The 22,704-nt window shown below is 44.1% G+C and overlaps 1 protein-coding gene across 2 annotated transcripts in view; it reads right to left on the reverse strand.

The window, feature by feature from the left end:
* The window catches only part of LOC8051061 (ATP-binding cassette sub-family A member 2), a 111,426-nt gene that overhangs the window by 46,515 nt on the left and 42,207 nt on the right, over nucleotides 1–22,704 (reverse strand). For both annotated transcript variants that reach the window (XM_029967819.4, XM_042292415.1), the window contains exons 20-30: nucleotides 21,836–22,040; nucleotides 21,017–21,202; nucleotides 20,015–20,085; nucleotides 17,959–18,068; nucleotides 13,123–13,254; nucleotides 12,310–12,390; nucleotides 11,771–11,967; nucleotides 11,187–11,378; nucleotides 7,848–8,102; nucleotides 3,101–3,268; nucleotides 1,995–2,298 (exon numbers count right to left, since the gene is read on the reverse strand). In XM_029967819.4, the coding sequence (XP_029823679.3) occupies nucleotides 1,995–2,298; nucleotides 3,101–3,268; nucleotides 7,848–8,102; nucleotides 11,187–11,378; nucleotides 11,771–11,967; nucleotides 12,310–12,390; nucleotides 13,123–13,254; nucleotides 17,959–18,068; nucleotides 20,015–20,085; nucleotides 21,017–21,202; nucleotides 21,836–22,040 (1,901 nt within the window). The remainder of the gene's footprint in view (nucleotides 1–1,994; nucleotides 2,299–3,100; nucleotides 3,269–7,847; nucleotides 8,103–11,186; nucleotides 11,379–11,770; nucleotides 11,968–12,309; nucleotides 12,391–13,122; nucleotides 13,255–17,958; nucleotides 18,069–20,014; nucleotides 20,086–21,016; nucleotides 21,203–21,835; nucleotides 22,041–22,704) is intronic.

Below are 22,704 nucleotides of genomic sequence, written 5' to 3' on the forward strand. Positions count from 1 at the left end.
ATAAAGTTGAAGATGTGCAGAATGCTTTCTCACTAAATTGATAATCATTACGCAAATGTGACCAGTAGGCATGTGCAAATAGTGGATTTTGTGTTCAAATTAAATTAAAAGGAAATGGTGGTTTTGGTCAAATATTTTCTGATCGTGTATCAAATATCAACTATTAAATAAAAACCCAGCTGAATTTGTGAAGGTTGATCCCAAACTTTAGTCCATGTCTAAGGTACGTTAATTTTAAACTAGCTATACATGTAGATTGTGACCTCACAAAGTCCAAGGCCTACATTTGAATGGCAAGTAAATGACGCTTTTGACACAAAAATAAATCTATAGAGGTGCCCAGCCACATATACCTCATTACCTCTCAGCGTGCACCAATCATAGGTACAACGTTGGCATTCCATCCTGCAGGACAAACTCATATTATCATTCTTTTATTCCCAACACCTCCTTGAACTGAAATAACCTTCCCATGCCTGTTGCCAAAAATCACTGACACTAACAGTTTTAGAAATGCCGTGATTAACCTGTATTACTTCAATGAGCAGCTATTTTAGTTCACCATGCTGTTGTGTGCTTCTGAACTACTGAACTACTCAAGCGATTAGAATGAAATTTGCAGGGGAGATTTATCGTCAGATGTAGGTGCACTGTAACTTCCAGCTATCTAGGACAACTTTACATACCTGCATATGAAGATGCATCACTCTTTATTAGAACATCTATGATATGCAAATGAATCTAATAAGCAATATTTTGACTGCTCGAATATAAAGCGGGGGATGTGAGACTTAGGGCTATCTAGTTTTTATAACTTAAATGAAAATATTTCAGGAAGGATTATTATCTCAATATATGAGATGCATATCTGTCCTATGTAAATTTTTGAAAACCTAGTTTTTTTTTCAATGAGGAGTTCAACTTAAAACAACAAAAAAAGTAGAAAGGTAGATAGCCCAATTCCACAGTAAATTTCAGCTCAGAAACATCTTTATTGTGGTATCAGAATACTTTTACCTTTGAACAAAAGATTCCTTCGTATGAAATTTGCAGCTAAAAGTGGAACTGAGAAAAATGCATTCCAACATTGAACTCCTTTATTTGTTACTGCCTCACGATGTGTCGAAAATATTTTATATCAACATAACTTTTTGGCATATGGTTATCAAATTTAATGTAAGGGTGTATAATTTCTAAAACTAAAAACCTCAAAATTAAAAAAAAAACATAAATAAATTAAATATTCAATTTAAGCCCATGTCCCTCCTTAAAAAAAAAAATAAAAAATTAACTCCTCTCTGCAATTGCTTTGGCTCTGAGGGGAGATAAACAAATAAATAAATAAATAAATAAGCATGCAACTGGAATATTCCTAATTTTCTAAATGCTCATCACGGCAGTTAGTCCGTTGAGCATGTTGCTTTTGAGCACCGGTGCACTGCAGAGAAGCAACACCCACGGAAGTGAGCTCCGGGGGCATTGCTTCTCCACAGTGCATCGGTACTCAGTAATAAGCACACTCAACGGAGCTAACCCACCTTGATCAACATTTCGAAAAACATTAATATTGCAGTTCATCTCGAAGCAAATATTGAGAAGCATATTACTAGAAACTAATATTTGGAAATTCAAATATTCTCAAAGTCCCAGTGATTGAGCAGCATGATCACGTAACTCTAGGGGACTACATGGCACTTGTAGTGGTCATATGGTCACATAACTCTAGTGGACCACGTGACACCTGTAGTGGTCAGAAAAAGCTTGTGAGGAACAATGGGGATTAGGAGAGCAGTGCCTCTGTTGTAGAGCAGATTTTTGCATTCATACATAGTAAGCATTTTTTGCCGGAAAAGGGCACTAACCGCTACTGCTGTATAAAAAGTACACCTTGCGGGGCTCAGGGGGACGCTCGCCCCTCCCCCTCTTAAATCCAACTGTGTCCCATACAAGCATTCCACTCGAAAAAGCAGCGGCCCCACGGGAAGGAGACTTGCCTGGGCCTGGGGTGGTCCCGGAAGGCGTAAGGTACCACATTGCCCCTGGGCTGGGTGTAGTTGTAGTAGCGCGAGGGGGACAGGACGAGGGGAGGGGGGTCCTCCACGTGGGGCGCCGTGAGGGCCACCGACATGGCCACGCCCACAAAGAAGGCGGGCAGCAGGATCTGGGAGAAGAGGCCCTTCCAGTTGCGCCGGGTGCAGTAGTAGCGCTTGAGCAGGATGGCACTCAGCTGCTGCAGCAGCAATAGCTTGCCCTCCACCCGCTGGCCGCTGCCCTCCCAGCTGCCCGTCACCTCCTCTCCTAGAGAAAAAGAGAGAAGGAAAATCTTTACTGTTGGGCAAACACCGTGTCCGGCGCTCGAGCAGTAGATCTACCACCCTTTCCCAAGCACGTTGTGAACGTACTGGATCGGGATTGGCAGTAGGTCAGGTTAGTGGTCTTTTGGTGGGGCAAGTCAACTCTCTTGGGAGGTAGGGTGCAGGTGGAGGGGGAATAGTTGTAAAGTGGGCAGAGGTGAGTGTGCTTGTGTGCAGACATTCCCACATTGTGTGTGTGTGCGTGTGTCTTGAAAGGGCAGTCTCCCCACTAAAGAACACGATGCACAAGCAAATAATCGAGATCGAGACTTGGTGTTTCCATGCACAACTTGGTCCTGCCCAGCCGTAGTGCAGACCAAAATGTGCAGAGAGACACCCTTTATCAAAATGGGCTCAGCAATTAAAGTGACGTGGAAGAACTTAAACTTTCCCAAAATGTCAAGCAGTAAATTTCTGTTGTTGCAATACCTTCACTCGAGAGATTTTTTTCAAACGGCCCGTTCGAACAAGAAGGTTTTGTTATCTATCAATGTATAACCTCAATGTGAAACCAGTTGGCCACAACCAGCTTCCAAAGTTCTCATATAAAAAAAAGCGGGTGCTTTGAAAGTGAAAAAAAATCTAGCTGAATAAAAACAGACTTCCAAAGGTCAATAGGGTAAAAAAAGCTATTTGATATTCAGAAGAAAAAAAAACTGAAGCCTTGGATTTCCATTTTGCCAGATGCCAGATGCCATAACGATGCAGCTCGCGAGACTCGATTAAAAAAAAAAAGCAATGCACACCCAGGCTCGAGAATCCGTTCCACTGGCCAGCCTCATCGCCAGCACCACTGGACAGCTCGCTCAGGCTGTACCCGAAATCCGTCAGTGGCTGTTTCTCCTCCGCACAGGGCGCGCGGCTTGACCTCGATGAAGAAACGACCTCTGGCTTCTTCGGGGGCTCATCGAAGCCTGGGAGAAAAGGCACGCAACAGACGTGGGATGCCATTAACCTAACAGGGCTGCAATTAATGCTTTAGTTGTAAACAAATATGACTTCAAGTCTCAATACAACTCCTTCGCTTGCACTGCTACACGAAATTAGTTGGACTTCTTAAGACACTTCGTTTCATCAAAGGTATAGCTTTCCACAGGATGAAAAGGCTAAAAGTCCACCAAAATATGTTTTTCATACCAATATCTTTGAACGAAGGGTATAAATCTTAATTAAAAATATGTGAATACTTTAAACTTCCAGTAATTTGCAAACAGTGGTTGCTATTTATTTGATTTGTGGCACACTTTTACTCTTCAAAGTATTCTAGTTTTTCTAATAGTATTAGAAAGTCATATATAATGTCGCTAGAATCCCTTAAACTGAAAAAATGCCAAAAACATTTTTTTTAAGAGCAATATTGACGGCATGAGAAGTGATTTAGTCGGTAGTCACCTCTATTCCACTTGTTTCCTTTCTTGGCATTTCGGGTGCGTGAAGGAGAGGTGTATCGGCTTTGCCTTCACGTTGAGGTCAAAAGAGTGAATGACTATTCTTTGAAGTCATAACTAGGGATGCCGCGAACTTTTTTCGAATCGAAGTTTTGATGATCGAATCAAGCGGTTCGAAAGGTTCGAAAGATTTCGATTTTTCGAATTGTCTATATCGTAAAATTCGACGGAGGTCGAATTTTCGAACTTGTTAAGCTAAGAAGTTCGACGCTTTTCGAACCGTCAAACTTATTACGCTAAAAAATTCGATTTTTTTCGAACTTTCGAACTTATTGCGCTGCAAGGTTCGATGCTTGTCGAACTTTCGAACTTGACTGACCAAAAACTTCGATGAATTTCGAACTTTCGAACTTATTTATCAAGATAATTCGAAAAGTTTCGAACTTTCGAATTCTGAAAAGTCAGAAGTTCGACGAACTTCGAACTTTTAGGGTAAAAGTTCGACGTTCGTCGAACTTCGAAAGACCGGCGGACGATTTCATTTGATTTCAAGTAGTGGGGTACATTCGTAATTTTTTTTTCTCGAACTTTTACACGCGGTGCTGCGTTCCTTACGAAAGACAATGTCGTTTATTTCAATGTTCTGGCATGCTTAGGTTTAAAGAAATAAATCCCCGAAGGGGCGAGGGAGGACGACGGGTTTTTGACGATTATCGTTTGTGAAAGATTTGAAGCACGCTGCAGCCGGAGCTATTTATGGTAGATATGTTATACTTTTTTTAAGAATGATCTATGTATAGCCTAGGTAAGTGCCGTCTTAAGATGTGATTATTGTTATTCAACATGAGTTTCGAAGAAATGTCCAAACATGTATCTGCTTGCAATTATGACCTAAACTTGATATTTACTTTCGTCTAAGTTGTTTGAGGTATCGCATTTAAATTAACACCACAGACAGTACATATCTTTGCCATCTGCAGAATACAAAATAATATATTTATTGTTTTTTTCACGTTAAGGAATAAATTAACTCATGGGAGAAGATTTCTAATAGTGTTCAAGTTCAGCACGTCATTAAAAGAAAAAAAAATTGTTTTTTTTCGCTTCACGTTTTTGGGACGTGTTTCTTTTAGCCTGTACACATTTTGGTAAAAGAAACTTGTTTCGAAGTTTTGAACCTCTGAATATGCAAGAATAGAACACTTCCGACGAATTCTTGATAGTATTTTTTTTCTCCTGCTTTTTATTCCCGCATTTATTCTTTTTTTTTTTTTTTGTTACTATTGGCACAGGTGTTTAGGTCGAAAAGACAGCTTTGAACTTCCGAACCACTAAGCATGTGACGAGCAGTGCCTTCTGACAACGAGTTTCTAACAATGACCATCTACGCAACCTTCTATGCAGTGAAGAGCAACAGTAGCAATACATATGCATAAATAATTTCAGATTAAAATAAGCTCGACCACGCCCTCTTTCCCCGTATTGTTTTCTTTAACAGTCCGAAATACCTGCAAGGGGGAGAAGGAGGCTGAAGCACCCCCCCCCCGCTACCCTCTTTCCCCCCGTTTTTCCTCTTCCGACGCCACTTGTATGGTAGAACGCTCCTCGACCTCGAGTTGTGTCGGCTTCGTGCTTTTTGCGAGGCGATTCCTCCGTCCCAGAAAATAAACCTCCAGGACAATCATAAACTTCACCGGATCGGATTACTACCAGCATGCAAGGGGTGGCGAGCTAGTTTGCCAGGTCGCTTCAAGATTTTTCTCCACCTCAACCTCCTGCTCGCCCCTGGCCGTTTCGAACTGGATGAGTCTCGTAAAACAGTGTGTTCGTGCAATCACTACTGCGTGATGCAGATTAAAGACCCCCCCCCCCCCCCCCCGGGGCTGGCGTTCACAATTCTGCACTGGCAAATATTCCAGCACGTCCGGGACACTCGTCGTCTCATTTAATTGCCTGACCAACTTCGCAGAATCTAGATATCACACCCTAACTTTTCTAAACTTGATTTTGTGAAAACAAGTGAGTCGTGAAAACGTTATTTGAAACTGAAACTGTGGAAAAACTTGAAAATCGGACTTCGAACTTTGAAAACTTGGATTAGAAAAAAATTCAAAATCTTCGAAGTTTTTTTTTTTTTTTTTTTTTTAATTTAGCTTTAAAAGAGAATTGAAACCTTCGAACTTTTCGAACTTTATGCAAAAAGAAATTCGAAATCTTCGAATTGTTCGAACTTCATGTCTATAAAAATTTGAAGCGTTCGAAGTTTTCGAATTTTTTTTTTTACAAAGAATTTCGAAATCTTCGAATTTATCGAACCTGAAGTAAAAAAATATTCGAAATATTCGAATTCGAAATTTTAGAAACCGTGAAAGCTTCGAAATTTTCGAATTCGAAACTCCGCTGTGGTCAAAAGTTGCGAATTTTTCGAAATCGAACCTCGGTCGGTACGAAAATATCGAAATTTTTCTAAATCGAACCTCAGTTCGCTTCGCAAATATCGAAACCTTTCGAAATCGAACCTAGGGTGGTTCGCGACATCCCTAGTCATAACTTTGCGTGCAGAATTTCAAATAAATTTCACACCGTCAATATTGCTTTAAAATTTTTTTTTTTTTTTTCCGCATAAAAATTTTTTTTGGATGCGCATGTCGCAATTAGATTGTTTACAAGAAACATCTTTTTTTTTTCCGGGGCTCTTTAAGCGAAAATTTGAAGACAGTATTCTGGCATCGAGCTTCACTGCTTCGCATCAGTGTAAGCGCACGAAGTTACATTGCTTTGCACCGGTGTACTTAAAGGAACAGCAGACGTGTCGGAGCACGTTGGTAGGATTACCGTGCTTGGAAAAGTTTGCTCACTACTGTAGGTCAACCCCATTTGGTTCTGACTAAAGTTTGACCCTTAATATTAAAGGACAATGATACTCCTGTATAAAGCACAATAAAGACCCCAGGAGATTGGTGGCCAAATGTGCTAACCCTTTGACGGGCGCGACTGTACATGTACGGCGACGATTATGAATTTGAAAGTTCCTGCCTAGACACAAAACAAACAGCAACACCCAATTAGGTGTTGCTATTTGTTGTGTCTTTGGGGAACTATATTTGTTTCATTTGCACCATGTTTCACTTTGCTGGGGCTACTTATAGCTTCAAATGTCGACACTCTGCTCAAGTGATACACTGGAGGAGGCTGCTTTGCCTGTTGGCTTTTTTTATTCAGACTTCCAACGCTTCTCAGAATGAAAATCGGGAAATTAAAACTAGTCATCCAATGCAAAAGTTCTCCAAAGTACATCCAGCTCAGAATTTGAGACCACCAGAATGTTGATTGGAAGTGGACACGCGAAAAAACCGAATGAAAGAATGGCGACAAATTTTCGTCCTCAATATTTTACTTCGATGCTTTCTTAATCTGAGTGGCTTGCACGCACTATATGTGCTGCCAACAGACAATAAAAAAAAACAAAAAACTGTGCATTGATTTACTTTTAGTGCTCTCCTTTTTAAGAAAAAAAAAAGAAACGATTGGAATACGTCTTTTGAAGAAAAAAAGCTTGAGCTTCAAAAGGTCAAGCATTGCACCTCGGAGTGCATGGAGAAAAAGCTCAGTGGCAGATCCCAGGGATCCTGGGTTCAATCCCAACCAGGGGCAGATGCAGGAATTTCCTGAGGGGGGAGGTCAGGTGTTGGTCAGCGTACCATATGTTTAGGAACCCCCTCCTTCTCTCTCCCCTGTTTTACGTCCTAAATTTTACACATGTAAAAATCAAGAGAGGGGTCAGGACATCCGGACACCCCCTCTAAATCCGCCCCTGATCCCAACCCTTGCCCCCTTTTTGATCTGGGTAAGCATCGTACCAGCATGCAAATGTATATCTCTACTGTGTGACACACCTAAAAGACCACACGATTGCAGTCGTTCTGCACTGTCTAGATATCTCATCCACAGAAGAGAAACCAGATGCCCTTGGGGCTGACAAACTTCCGGTTGTTTGAACAAGCACACAATGCAATTACTTTTACTCCAGACATGGCACGAAAGGCAATACCAGGGTGCCATTACTGCAAAAGCCCCATAGCCAAGCTGAAGGAGGGCAGCTCACTCTCGGAGTCCGAGCGGCTGGCCTCTTCGGCCACCTTGAGGAAGACCTCCTCCAGGGTGGTGTTCTTGATGCCGTAGCTGGAGATGCCTAGGAAGCCCAGGCTCGCCTCCAGGGCTGAGAAGAGCTTCTCAAAGCTGCCCTTCCTCAGCTCCAGCAGCGGCAGAATGTAGTGCAGCTCATGCTGCGTCTCCGACACCAACGATGCAGTCTCCACGTGCCGGCGGATGAAGCTCGTCACCGCCCTTTCGCAGCTCTCTGCGCACACACAATGAAGGCAACGGGCCTTTCTCAAACTCAGGTCAGCAGGATCATAAAAGTGCCTAAAAACACACAGGCCACATCTAGCATGTGACACCTAACTTCCCTCAAACTATCATCACCTGTACTTGAGCACAAATGTTCTCAAACACACACAAGAGCCCACTCAAAACATCTAATTATGACAGCAAGGAAGTATACTTCATAGAAATTGGATATTCTTTGTCAGTTAAAACGTCATCTTCGAAATTGCATGGTTTCCTCCACACAAGCGTCTCAGGTAATGTCTAGTTTTTCTCTGACAAAAAGAAAACAGTAGCAAAATGAAAGTTGCCCCCCTTTTCGAAGCAAGTCAAAGTCAGTTATTTTATCATGAGAAAACAGAATGGCTAACAACAATTGAAGGTTACTTTCAGTAGTGCTACAAGTTGACATAGCTATTTTATATTTTCGTTGCCACACGTAACTGCACCACTTCACTTTCCGTGGTACAGCAATCATCAAAAGGTCTGTCACTGTAAACATAGACAGAAATGTTGCCTCTTGCACACTCTGCAACACAGCTAGCATGAACATGTTGATGGCACTTTTTCCATTTTACTAAGTACAATCAATCTATTAGTCATGTGAGAATAGCGGTTTTGAATTCGAGACAAATTCGAAGCACAGTGATTTTGGATGAATATTTTCTAATCGATCATTAAATAGTTTCTTCAAGCCTTTAACTACTGTTGCATCATGCTATGAATGTAAACTCAACTAAACTTGTGAATGTTCTTCCCAAGCTTCCACTTGCCCATTTATAAGCTAATTTTAATATAACTGTATTCATGGACTGTGACCTTGGAAAGTCCAATGCCTTGGGATGGCATTTAAACAACGAATTTTATATAAAATTAAACCCACAGAGATGCCTAGCTATACCTAATTGACTGGATTTGTCAATTTTGCTATATGCAAATATTCTATCTTCAAACTTGAATTAAAAAAAAATCCCAATTGACGATTGCAGGTTATCAGGGCCCCTATTTACACAACTGTAAGTCCCTCCCCCCCCACACATTACACATCAGCAAAAAAAAATCTTTGGAGGCGCATTTTACGGCGAACACATGAGAATGGCAGGGTATCTCTTTCGAAAGCTCAGCCTTCTGCACGCGATCGATGCCTTCTTGCGTGCTTGGGCTGCGCATGCCCGTGCAAGGCGCTTGAGATGCCCAGGCATTATCAAAACTAGGAAGCTCATGCTGGAGGCGGGACAACTGAAGCTGCTCCCTGTCATTCTCACTCTGTCCACGACTAGACTACAATTTGTCTGCACTGATGATGTCAGTCCCATAGTCATTTCTGCTATGTTCTCAAAGCACATCGTTGGTGTCGTCCAACAAAATCTCGCACTTCGCAAATGACAGCATCAACTGCATCTTCCGTGCTTGCTCCATGATCGTGTTGCACGTCACAGGTAGGGACTGATATCACACTTTTGCGGTGTACGTTACAAGCCTGACCTCCCACTCCGGAAGGTATCGCCACCTATCCAGACTTTGGCACGTGGACGGCTCGTCATTCGCCACCAGTTAAGATCCCGTGCCATTGCAGACTCCACTGGAGCACCACCCGCTCCAACGGGTCGAACTTGCATTTAGCAGCGCAGTTATTGGTTGCTTCTGGATGAAGAATGGCCATAAACGAGCACTGAAAACCTAAACTGCCCGGATCACGCATGTCAATACAAAAAAATGTAGATGGCGCTCCAGCACGATCTTGACACTCGATCAAACGACTTGCGACTGCGAAAAGAAGCCGCGGGGAGTGAGGCATGAGGCTGTTCCAGCAGCCCCCGGAGTGACTCTTACAAGAAGTTCCGCCACCCCCGGGAGTCGGGTGCGCCGTGCACCGTTCACCGCCGTACATTTGGGCTAATTTGCGAATCGCTATCAATAACACTCATTTGTGCAAATTGAAAAAAAATTAAGAACTTGTAAAATGAGTGCACAGAGCAGCGCAATGTTACAGGTACAGCCGGCTGAACTCGTAACAAGCCGAGGTGTTCTTGATATCGCAATCATTTCATTTTTGTCGACGGCAGAATGCTTTAGTTCGCTTGTAAGTCGACCCTCCACTTCACATTTTCAAAAATTGAAAAATGGGTCGACCTACATTCGTGTAAATACGGTGCTCTTGCACAATAGACACAGCTTAATTTTGAAAATTTTACTGTGAAGTAGATTTCAACATTCAGAAAGTTTGTTTCTTTTTAAATACACCATGTGTGCACATGTACTATTCCACTTTGAAAGTGTGCTTCTGTCCCAAGCATGCAATTGCGATATTCATACTTTTCCAAGTGTTGACCTCAGCAGTTTAAACCCTTGATTGTGCTTCTCATTGAGCACCCATGCACTGTGAAGAAACAACACCTGTGGAGCTCGCTTTTGCGAGTTGAGCTTCCCCGCAGCACAGCGGTGCTCGGTAAGAAGCGCATGCAACAAGGGCTAACCCCCACCCACCCCCCCCCCCTCGCCGCGATCAACAGTTCGAAAAATACAAATATCGCAATTTATCTTAAAGTAAATATTGAACAGTGTATTAATCGAAACTACTACTCAAAATTTTAAATATCGCAATTCATCTTAAAGCAAATATTGAATAGTGTATTAATCGAAACTACTATTCAAAATATCAAATATCCGCACAACACTACAAGCTTTTGATGAGCAAAAAATTTTATCGCTTAGGTTAGACTTCCGAGTAAGCATTACCATAGTAGTACATACTTTTGATGATGATAATTCAATTTTAGGAGTAGAACAGGAAAAGCCACTGGTAGCTTGTTTGTGCTAACAGTGTTGCATTATGTACAATGCAAAGGTCAGACTTCTTTACAAGCTTTACATATTTTAACATGTAAGTACTACTAGGGCATGCAGCCCCTTTCTATTTTGGGGCTATAAAAAAAAAAGCAACCTTTCGCAGGGTTTGCAACACGTTCCATTTTTATAAAAACAACCAATCCCTCTACAAAATGTAAAAGCAGATTCTGTTGAACCGGCCAGAAGAGAGCAAAGAAGGACAACTCACCCACTCCACAGTCCCCTGAGTGGTGTTGTGGGGGCTGCTTGACCAGGGTCAGGTGGTAGCCCTTGCCCAGGTTGTTTTTGAGGAACAGGGATGTTCCACAGCAGCGCAGCTGCCCGTGCGAGATGACCGCAATGCGGTCCCCCAGCACGTCTGCCTCGTCCATGTGGTGGGTTGACAGCAGGATTGTGCGCTCTGCAATATTTGTTTCTTTTATTGATTTATTTCTATAATGCAATTACCAATGGCTGAAAGGCCTTTGCAATAAAGCACACAAACTATACAAATCAGTTACAAAAACGTGGGAAAGTTGTATGGACACCACTGAGTGCATACCGGTTTCAACAGCTACAAGACTGCAAAGCGCCAGGGGTGTTCTGAATTAAAATTTTGTGTGTGTGTGTGTACCTACAGCCTTCATGCAAAAGCTAAGCAGAAACCTAACCTTTGCACGAAAACACAACTGTGGCCACTTTGCTTTGAACTATGAGATTAATTACTGCTCAATGTGTAACAAAATTCATGAAGATAATTATAGACTGCTGCAGCAAAAGCTCTCAGGAACCAACACAAAAAGGGATTCTAACCTTTCTTGTATTTGAGAATGAGGTCCCAAATGGCCCTCCGTGAGTACGGGTCCACGCCGGCAGTGGGCTCATCGAGGATGACCACATGCGAGCCACCCACGAAGGCAATGGCCACCGAGAGCTTGCGCTTCATGCCTCCAGAGAGGCAGTCCACCTTGCTGTGCCTCTTCAGTGGCAGACTCAGATCTTGAATGATCCTGGTGGTACGGACACAGGAAGTCAGTTTTCACTCTGCATTGCAAGTGCTCAGAGGGCATCACAAAACATAAAGCGCTCATTGAGACATCTGTTACGACACTGAAAGTATAAATGATGTGCTGCAAAAGAGGTAACTCATCGTGCCAAAATACAACAGCTCTAACCGGACGCTCTCTACATTCAAGCAGATCTTGACAAAAATATTATTTGGTGACAACTCAGTCACGCTGATAAAAAGCTCCTTTGTTAAAGATCAAGCAGTGAGGGGGCAGCATCACTGAAAATGATGGCAGTGTTGCTTGCATACAAACATGATTTGGGTAAAGAAACTTTTGCATTACTTATCGGTCTCGTCCTTGATGTTGCTGTCTGGGGTTTGCTTGAGCCGGGCATAGAACCAAAGGTGCTCCTCCACTGTCAGTCTGCGGCAACGAAAGAGAGGTAAAATTTTAACTGAAGTTTCACATTTGACTTGGTGGGAACAGAGACGTATATTGGAAGAGTTTGGCCAGTGGGTGTGGCGACGAAGGCGCCGGAGAGGAGAAAAGTAAATGAAAGGGAGGAGAGCGCCGAAGGAGCGAGAGAGAAAGAAGGGAGCAAAGAAGAGACGACCGCCATTTTTTCGCAACGCTGTCGGAGAAGAGCACTGCTGAGGCTACGTGTTGTCTGCTACGGGCCGACTTTTTTTTCACCTGAATAAAGGTTTGTGGCCAAACGCTGAAAAATTTTCATTTATTAGCTTTTTAACCCACCAAGGAATAACAGAATGTCATTTTCTTGCCAGAGCCAGCGATATAAAAAGCAATAATCGAGATTTAGATGCCGATCCCACGCATTCTGCCGGGAGAATGATCGAAGATGGCGTCTCTCCCCACTCAGATGGGAGCAGCCGGGAGCTCACGCGCATGCGCTCATGCCTCTTGCTCTACGCCGCATGCTGATTGGCTCACTTGGGAGGAGAGCGTTACGGCGGCGAGATCATAGACTGACCAAACTCTCTTCATATACGGCTCTGGGTGGGAATGATCAGTTACAGAGTGTTTTATAAATGCTCCTCTCTCTCGGAGGATGTGATTTCCTTGAGCACAATGAAAGATCAAACATTTTCCCAGTTGTTTGAGGAAGAACTCGCCAGAACAACTCAAAGTACTCACTCGTCAAAGAGCACATTGTGCTGAGGACACATGCCCATGTTTTGCCGGATGACGTCCATCTCTGTGCGGATGTCGCGCCCATAGATCAGGGCATAGCCAGACGTTGGTGGGAACAGTCCTGTCAATATTGACCTGCGAACACCACAAAGAGAGCACTTAAGAACAGTTCTGTGCTCACCCGGCTGGCAGAAGCATCCGAATATTCAAAACTTCTAATGATTTCTGAAAAGTGTTTGTCACTAAATGCAAGAGCATTTCTTTCAGAACCCAGCCCCCCCAGGAAAAATCCTGCTCTGTTACATGAAATGAATGAGCATGAGCAGGATGGTGGTAACTGAATAAATTAAGAAGACAAAACAAAATTTCGAAAATCTTTCAAGGAGAATCGAATTGAGGGCCCCAAGAGTGTGAGCCCGATGTTCAATCGTTGCACTAACAAGGAGGCTGGGGAAGTGGTAGTTATTAATTGCGATAACATTTAATTCGCCGCAGATTGTGCAAGTTGCTCCAGTGGGTATAGCTCCCACTTTTGCTCCAGCTGCTGATGCGCTCGTGCAATCAAGGTGCAATTGTACGTAAGGAGCTCGCGCCTGCATCCGCCATTGTGCAGGGATTATGCAGCTTGTATGCTCCACCTCAGACATCTGCAGTGCTGACAAAGAGGAGCGAGCACGTGGCTTTAAAAAGCGTCTTTTATCCGCATGTTCTTGTGAGATAACAGAGGGCACACTTTCGAAAGAGGTCACAGTAATCGTGGCAAATATCCGAAATACATTAGAGGGACTAAGACTTATGGAAGGGGACATCTTTGGCCCAAGTTCTAGCAGTGACAACTCCGGAATAAGGGTGTTTCACAACGAAAAGAGGGAACCCCTGAAAATATGGCACATTGTTTGTGTGACCTCACGGAGGTCACGCGACCTGATGATGTCATCGTGACGTCACCGGGGTCAAGTGACTCCGCCGGGGTCACGTGACCTGATGGCGTCATCAGTAACGTCACCAGTGACGTCACGCGTCCCATAATGCACCACGCGGTTACGCCGATACCGACGGCGACGCCGCTGAAGCCGAAAACGGGCGCCTAAGAGCTACGCTCTAAAAACTTTCAGCCTTTCCATTTTGGTGAAGACGGAAGACCAGAGAAGCTGTACTATGGTGGGACGACCTCAAGGACGACGCCTAGAGGACGACAACCAGGACAACTTCTAGGACGACCTAGAGGAAAACGTCTAGGACGACCTCAAGGATGAATTCTAGGACGACTTCTAGGACGGCCTCAAGGATGGCTTCTACAACGACCTCTCGGACAACCTCGAGGATGACGCATAGGACAACCTCAAGGACAACCTCTAGGACGACCTTAAAGACGATATCTAGGACGACGCCTAGAAAAATGCAGCCTTTTCTACTTTGGTGAAAACCAGAGTGGAAAGGCTGGAAAAGTTGCAGCCATTTATGAGCGAGGCCGGCAAGCTGGTTGTCTGGTTGCCATCGTCAGTCATAGATGGTGGTAGCAGTCCAAAGTTTTGAGTCGACATTTGCTTGGTACCAAACACGATCCTGGGGAACCTAGCCCTTAACAGCTCCGCTGTAAAGTCAGCTTAAGCAATCTGCAGGCTACAAAAACAGGATATAAGAAAGGAACAGCTGTTTGATCCTTCACAGAAAAGTTGTTTACTCCTCGAAGCTAGACCAGGAGTGTCAAGGAGAAAGACGTAATGCATAAGGCTGAACCTCAAGGGGTAGGAACATATGTGCTGTATGCCGTAGTGGAAGCGCAATAGTAGAACATCTAGTCATGAGGTGCACCAGCTTCGTCCAGCCCTCTCTGAAAAAGTACCGTAACAATTTTTGTCGGAGCAGTGGGTTTCGCTGGTGAGTACAAAAGAGTGACAAAACAAAGGATTACAATCACAAAAGGAAGGTTTCAAGATTGGCGGAGAAGGTCTACAAAATTGTGATAATACAGAAGATTGGTGGGGTGGGTACATGACTTAACGGGAGATGACATTTATAGCAAAATTTAAAGTGGAGAGGTGTAAATACTCATAGGCTAGGATATGCAAACTAGCGCCCTGTACAAAGGCTATAGCCAAAACCATCCATCCATTCATCCATCCCATGATAGAAGGCATACGCTTTCTAGAAGTGCACTGGTCGTTTTCACATTGCCTCACAAGAAAAAGTGCAGCAGAAACCACTATCGTTGGTTGTTTACGAATTGCTATCCCATTCGTCTAAGACAACCTCGAGGACGACATCAAAGACAATGTCTAGGATAACCTCTAGGGCAATTTCAAGAACAACCTCTAGGATGAGGTCAAGAACGACCCCTAGGACGCTTTTAAGAACGACCTCTTGGACAACGTCGAGGATGACATCCCAGAGAACGACGTCGAAGACAATGTCTAGAACGACCTCAAGAAGGACTTCTACGACAACCTCAAGAACAACCTCTAGGACAACATCAAGGTCGTCAGGTCCTTCGAAAAGTGTGCGAATGTGAAGGAGTGTGAGAATGTGAGCTGAAATGGTCTACTGTGCATGCCTACTGCACATTAGGAGGCCAGAAAGTCCAAAAAATAGGGGGGGAAGGGGGGGGGGGGGGTAGATAAAGCAAGCTATTGCATTAAAAACGAAATTCGGAAGACACCCAAACACTTCTTGCGAGTTGTGAATGCGAAAGCTTGAATGTCCAATAGAACGCCGCGGAGTGATCCGCAGAGTTTTGTGGTGCAAGTAATGTTTTCGAGTTGTGGCAGAAGCACCACCGACAATGCGGATGATAGAGGCGACGGCATGTTGGTCGGCGGCGAGACGAGCAGAAGCCTCGGAGCACACGCCAATGTGTCCGTTTTAACCGGCGCAGGGCCTGTAGTGGCATAAGGTTGCGGCGGTTAGTTTTATCGGCGTGCTGGCGGCACGGACACGCAGCACCATCTGGCAACGGTTGTTGAAACTAAAGGGTGCAGCAGCCAATGGGAGCCTCGTCGCCGCATGCCAGCCAGTGGGACCTTTCGGAGCAGGGAAACTAGGTGCCGTTTTCGAGCTTAAAACTGATGACGTCAGCTTGCTTCATGGGACAGTTAATGCTTTCACATTAAAAGGAGCAGACTGAAGAGGACATCACTGAACAGGCATGGCAGTCCACTGAGACTTAACGCGATAGTTGTGCCAATAAGATGCCGTAAAAGAGGGAACAATGTTTGGCTAGGAACAGAGAAGCAAGGTGGGCTTGTTCTGCTACGACCGGGTGCTGAGTGAAAGAATGAGGTTCATCTCAATTTTATTAGCGGAACATGGCCTTGATAAAAAAAACAAAAATGCTATTGCACTGTGAGAAGGGGGAAATGCCACGGACCAAGTGCCACGACAGTCGACGATGCGGTGGCGCAGGAGCGTTAAGAGAGCGAGCCATGGGATCACAGGAGAGGAGGAAGAAGTGGTGGAGTGGGTGTAAGGGCTCTTACGAAGTCGGTTGCCTTGTGTAAGAAAAGGTCTGCTGAAAGAATTAAACCCTAACACCATATTGACGTAGTCTACAGAGAAGCACAACAGAAACACAGTTTTTTTTTATTTTTTAATTTGGCTCCCAGCACGCTTTTTACAGTGAAGCTGTTATACGCTAGGGTCTGGTAAAAAAAAGTGTCCACACATGTTGACAGAAAACTGCCCATTGGTCATGGCAAGTATGAATAAATAAAAAAAACGAAAAAGAGGGTTCAAGTATGAATACATAAAAACAAAAAGAGGGGCAACCAGTGCGAGTCAGCCTTCCTTGATATTATTAGATAGTGAGATCCTGATCCATTGTTGTCATTCCTAGGCATTGCCCTTGAGGTTGTCCTAGAAGTCAGCCTTGAAATCGTCCTAGACGTCATCCTCAAGGTCGTCCCAGAAGTTGTCCCCAAGGTCGTCCTAGAAGTCTTCCTAATGTTGTCCAAGAGGTCGTCCTCTAGGCGGCGTCCTCAAGGTCATCCTAGAAGTCGTCCGAGAGGTCGTCCTAGAAGTCATCCGAGAGGTCATCCTCTAGGAGTCGTCCTAGAAGTCGTCCTTGAGGTCATCTGAGGTCATCCTAGGCATCGTCCTTGAGCTCGTCCTAGAAGTCGTCCTTAAGGTTGTCCTAGACATCGTCCTCGAGGTCTTCCTAGAAGTCATCCTTAAGTCATCCTAGATGTCGTCCTCTAAGCATCATCTTCGAGGTTGTCCTAGAAGTTGTCTATGATGTCGTCCTAGACATCGTCCTAGACGTCGTGAAGATAACAGCTTCGCTGGTCCTCCATCTTCACGTGAAGTGGAAGGGCTCTACAATTTCACTGCTCAAAGTAGTCAAGTTGTTTAGAATATTCTAAACTTACAAACGTTGTCTTCAGAATTCTGCGTTTCTGGCATCAAGCTCCACCACCTCACACCGGTGCAAAGCAGTGAAGGTTCGTCGCCTCAAGTTGGCGCGCGAGCGTCAAACTTCGCTGCCTTGCGCCGGTGTGCTAGGAGAGACAGCCGACCTTTTGGAGCATATCTGTCGGCTCGATGGTCTCGGAAATTTTGCTGACTATTGCACGCCGGCCTTCTTTGGTTATGATTAGACTTTGACCCCTGATTTTAAAGGCAATACAGAAAACATCAAGCTCTATCCAAATTAGAAAAAAATTACTGCTTCGTTTGCCATGTTACATGCTTTACCCAATTTATGAGGGTCTTTCTTCTAACTGCCCGATTCACACGAAGCATAGTGGTTCTGGATAGTGCCAAGGTGACCCCGACATTCATTTGGAAATTTGCAGAGCACTGCTCAGAAAGTCACAAGTGAAAATTGCCATAGACATTGCTCACATAGTCGTTGTTTTTCCAGCTCCATTATGTCCAAGGAAGGAGGTGATCTGCCCCTCGTACAAGTTGAGACTCAGCCTGTTGACAGCCAGCTTTTTGCCATCCTTGTAGATCTGAAATGAGTTAGTAAAATTAATGGATGAAGAGCGCATCGGTGAAAGTCAAGAATTAAAAAAGAATAAACATGTAGGACGAAGACGGCGCAACCGCACCTTTCAACTACCAACATATAGGAATTCCAAAAGTGAGCACAACCAATTTTAGAGCTGGGAAAATCGAGGAAAGGGAAATTAACTAAGAAGAGAGGAAAGAGGAGAGAGACAATAAGATAAAATGCAGTCAGGTCGACAGAGTCATCTCTGATTTGACAAATACAACTTCAGTCTTCATCAGAAACAGTGAGGAATTAGAAACATTGTTTGCGCTGTTCATGGCAAATGACTCCATAACCTCCCAACCATGTCCCCCCCCCCCCCCCCCCCCCCCCCCCAAGATTCTTGTCGTTTCAAAGCGGGGCCTGCAGTCTGCGCAGGCGTGCATGACTATGGTACGATAGAAATCAGGTGAGGTCTTTGAAACTTCCTTGTAATGTTCCTGGAGTCGGTGCTTTGTGCACCTTCCAGCCTGACCTATGCATTGGCTCCTGCAGCTCCAAGGGGATAAAGTACCCCTTCTTTTTGCATTGGATGAACTTCTTTTCATGTCCGACGGTGCAGCAAGTTGCACTAACAAGTTGACTGACCTGAGTTTGCATTTTATCTTATCATCTCTCTCCTCCTTTTTCACTTCTTAGTTAATTTCCCTTTCTTCGATTTTCCCGCCTTTAAAATCGGTTGCTCGCATTTGGAATTCCTATATGCTCAGTGCTGGTTGAAAGATCTGCTTGTGTCATCCTCCTAGATGTTTATTCCTTCTTCATTATTCAGTTAGTACAAGTGAGCTTGACTGCATGCAACAATTTATTTTTAACAGCATCAGCTGTACTGGGCTTGTTGTACTGGGCAAGTCTTGTTGCTGAAAACGAACGAAGCATGGGCGCGTTTATTGCAGGTGGCTTTGGTGCTGGGAGAGGACAAGTACAGCAGTGATACCCTTGCCCTTTTGCTGATAACAGTCGCGGTCGAGATGCAGCGATATGGGCCAATTGTGATCGCGATGGGGGTCATGAGGTCACACTCCTCGCCGCCTGCTCTTTCTCACCTGCACTCGCCCGTTCCCTCGGCGCTCTAAGCCTTTGCGCGCAAAAATGGGGTGACCGAAGCCTGCGCCAGAGCAAGCAGCGGCTGCTCGACAGCGTAAAGGCACCCGTGAGAGAAAACGCCATTAATATGTAGGCACCGACGGTCTCACCTTGGATGTTAGGATGGAACACATTTGATGACAAGGTCATGTTGTGTGTGAACGTGAAGCAACATATAAAAGAGAATGTCACCAAACGAAGCAATTTGTGCAGCACGCATCCACGAGAATGTGTTTGGTGTTAGCCGTTCTGTGTGTGATCGGTTGTGGTTTACGTGAGATACCACACGACACAACATTACCAAAATTTCCAGTGAATCGCGACGCAATGTCATAGAAATGTCGCACCAGCCGACACTGTCCATTCACATCACGTCACGTGATCGTCCGCGCAAATTTTTTAGAATTACTGAAGGTGCATGCACATTAAAATTGAATATATATGTGAGAAAGATTAGTTAAACAGCCTGTTATAAATATCTTGTACTAGCACTGATAAAGTTCCTAAATATTCCTTTAATTTTTATGCATCAGTCAGCGCAAAATAAACAATGCAAAAGTATTTTTTATGCAAATTTTCCAGAACAATCTGTGACACAGCTTTCAAAGTTTTCTCCCGCAGACCTTTATGATCCAGCTGACCCCAAACACCTAATTAGTTTGTTGCCAGGTCATCAAACTTGCTAAACGAAAATTAAATTTTCTCAAAACCACAAGAGCTGAATTTGGCCCGTTTCAGAAATTCACTCATCCATTGCCTACCTTCACTCAATGTTGAAGAAATGCCAAACTGATGGACAGCCCCATAGGTCAAACTTACCTTCACGAGATTGTCGATGCAAACTCCAAGGGGCAACTCTGTTGGATCAGGCTCGAAATATCCGCTGTCCACTGGAACCACAATGAAATGCAAAATCTGAGAACATTTTGACAGCAGTAAGAATGTCAGTCAAGGATCTGAGGTACCCAACCACACCTATTGTTTGTGTGCCTTCCTCCAAGTGCCTATCCACTTCTCATTAAAAAAAAGCTTGTTCTTTCGAGTCTATTGACCAATGCCAGAACGTGCCCAACAGATTAAAAAAGATATCCATTGTCACCCCAACTAAGGACAAAAAGAAAGTCAATTCAATTTACTACCCCAAATAAGTTAATTTGTCACTGGAATAGTCCCATATGATCCCCTGCCAAACGATAAACAAAGCCAGAAAGAGGCAGTAAGAAATAGAGGAAGCAAAATAGAAAGTCAAAAGAGAAAGCCAAGACAGAAAAGTGAAGGGGTCAGTTTTAGCATTTCCCAAAGGGGGACGTGTGGCATTTCCCAAGGGTCATGCTAGCGCATCTACAGATCAGCAAAGGCTAGGGAGCCTAATAAAGGTAACATAGCGGTTTTATAAACGTGCTTTCACAGAACAAGCGTTTGCGCTGTATGCCGATTGACGGTGTTCATCACGCGTAGTCAAGCAACCAACTTCACAATAGTAAAACATTCTTTTATGAGCATTTCTTGTATAAAACAGTGAAACCAATTCGAGTTTTTAGTTTACTGAATCTTCTGTGCAGCCGTGCTAGACACATAGAAAACAACTGTTTTTTTTTTTTTTTAGCTTTTTCTACACTTTTTGTGCTTACCCACCGAGACATGGCCCACCCCCCTTTTTCTTATAAATTTCAGGCGGCAGGGCGGTGGGCAATGACTCGGGATATTACAGCAAGTACCAAAATGGCACCACCCAGAAGAGCATCGGAGAATAGAGCGTCAATCACTCTAGCGTCGAAGAGGAACAAGCAGCATGTGGCAATGCAAGGGGGGAGCTCGTACACATCCTGCTGTCGATGGCACAGGCCTGTTCCTCCTCGGTGACTGAGAGCGCAGCTCCGTGCTTGCGGAGCAGCTTCCTCCAGAAGGAGCGCAGGGAATTCACCTCTTCGGCCTCGTACCTGCCGCCCCCAAACCAGTAGCTGTGGGTCAGCGGAAAATACCAGGGCCTGGGCAGCCCATAAGACCCTGCAGTGACAACACCAGTGGACGAATTAGTAGAGTTACCGATCTTGGGGTGAAGTACTGGAAAATATTGGCAATCTATTTACATGCTGCTCAATCTTAAAAAGCAATTCATTTTATTCAAAATTAAATTAAATAGTCTCTTTCACTGTCTCTTTTGAATAGACTAGTTTGCATTTGCTTCAAAGGATGGCAGTAAGCTAGCAACAATTACAGTTGCCGTGGATATACAACTTGGTCAGAATAGAAGTCTAGATTCTCAGATAGCAAAGATTAAAACATTGCATATATTACATGTTTAAGTCTTAAGACGATCTGCATCTTCCTCTTTCTCTCAAAGAGGAGTCATATGCTCAATACTTGCTTTGTCACCTTCTGTTTGCATCCTTTTTTTATGCTGCATCCTCAAGTCTTATCTGCTTTGGCAGCTATGCAGGCCTGCTATCACTCTGCTTACGAATGCAGGAATGCTGCACTGGGCCTTAGTAGTGTATTCATCTCTGAGATGGTATTAAAAAATAAAAAATGTAAGTTATACGAGTGTATTATCTAAATCTCAGAGTGGAGTGGCTAAGAATATGAACAGTAGGCTAAGCCTTCAGAAGGAAACTCATGAGGTTACTGGGATCCACTGACCGGGGTGCACATTCTCGATGTACCAGACGAGGAGGGAGTAGATGAACGCATCCACCAGCATCATGGCGGCCACGTGGCCGAGGCTAAAGTCGTCGTCCTCCAGAGGAGAGATGCTCAGGTTGGCCCACTGCACTCCGACGCCCACTTCCTCGTAGAAGGCAAAGTACTTGGCGCCCAAGCCGAAAGCAGTCGTCGACAGCAGCGACTGCAAAAACGCAGAGTCAAATAACGTTAACTTGAGAAATGTGCCTTCAGGCTCAAAACTTAAATTTGAAATTTTATGTAAGAGTGTGGCAGCCGATCCTGAAGAGAAGCAGAAACACTCGTGGATCAGGGTAGACGACGAGTAGGCATTAACCAGAACAGTTGCACAGACCGCTAGGACAAAAAGATGTGTTGCTCGAGGTTCATACTGATCCACTCCACTTTTTCTGCGATGTGGTTGGTCTCTCAAGACCTTGTACAATGATTGGACTGACACCAATGCATTCTATTTTTGCCACAAGTGGTGCTGATCATCATTGTACGAAAACAGAAGGCTGCCCAAAGCACGGCTATACCATATGTATGAAAAAAAAAAGAATCACCACATTTATTTATAATATATATATAGATTGACTTCCATTTCTTCTTTTTTTTTTTATTCTCCTTTAGAGCTAGGGATCAAACAAAGTTCTAGACTTATGACAGTGAGCAATATTTCCGAGCAAACAAAGCTAACCGAGATGCTATGTTGGTCAACCGCTTCCCCGAGAACATTGATGAAGAGCAGTGAAGCCTGATGCAAAAGCACTATGCAAAGCAGTGAAGCTTGACGTGGGAAAGGCAGCACAAGAGTGCCACAGTGTGGTTCACCATCCAGAATATTT

The sequence above is a fragment of the Ixodes scapularis genome, unplaced genomic scaffold (assembly GCF_016920785.2).
Source record: "Ixodes scapularis isolate PalLabHiFi unplaced genomic scaffold, ASM1692078v2 PGA_scaffold3__209_contigs__length_174095766, whole genome shotgun sequence".
NCBI classification, from domain to species: domain Eukaryota; kingdom Metazoa; phylum Arthropoda; class Arachnida; order Ixodida; family Ixodidae; genus Ixodes; species Ixodes scapularis.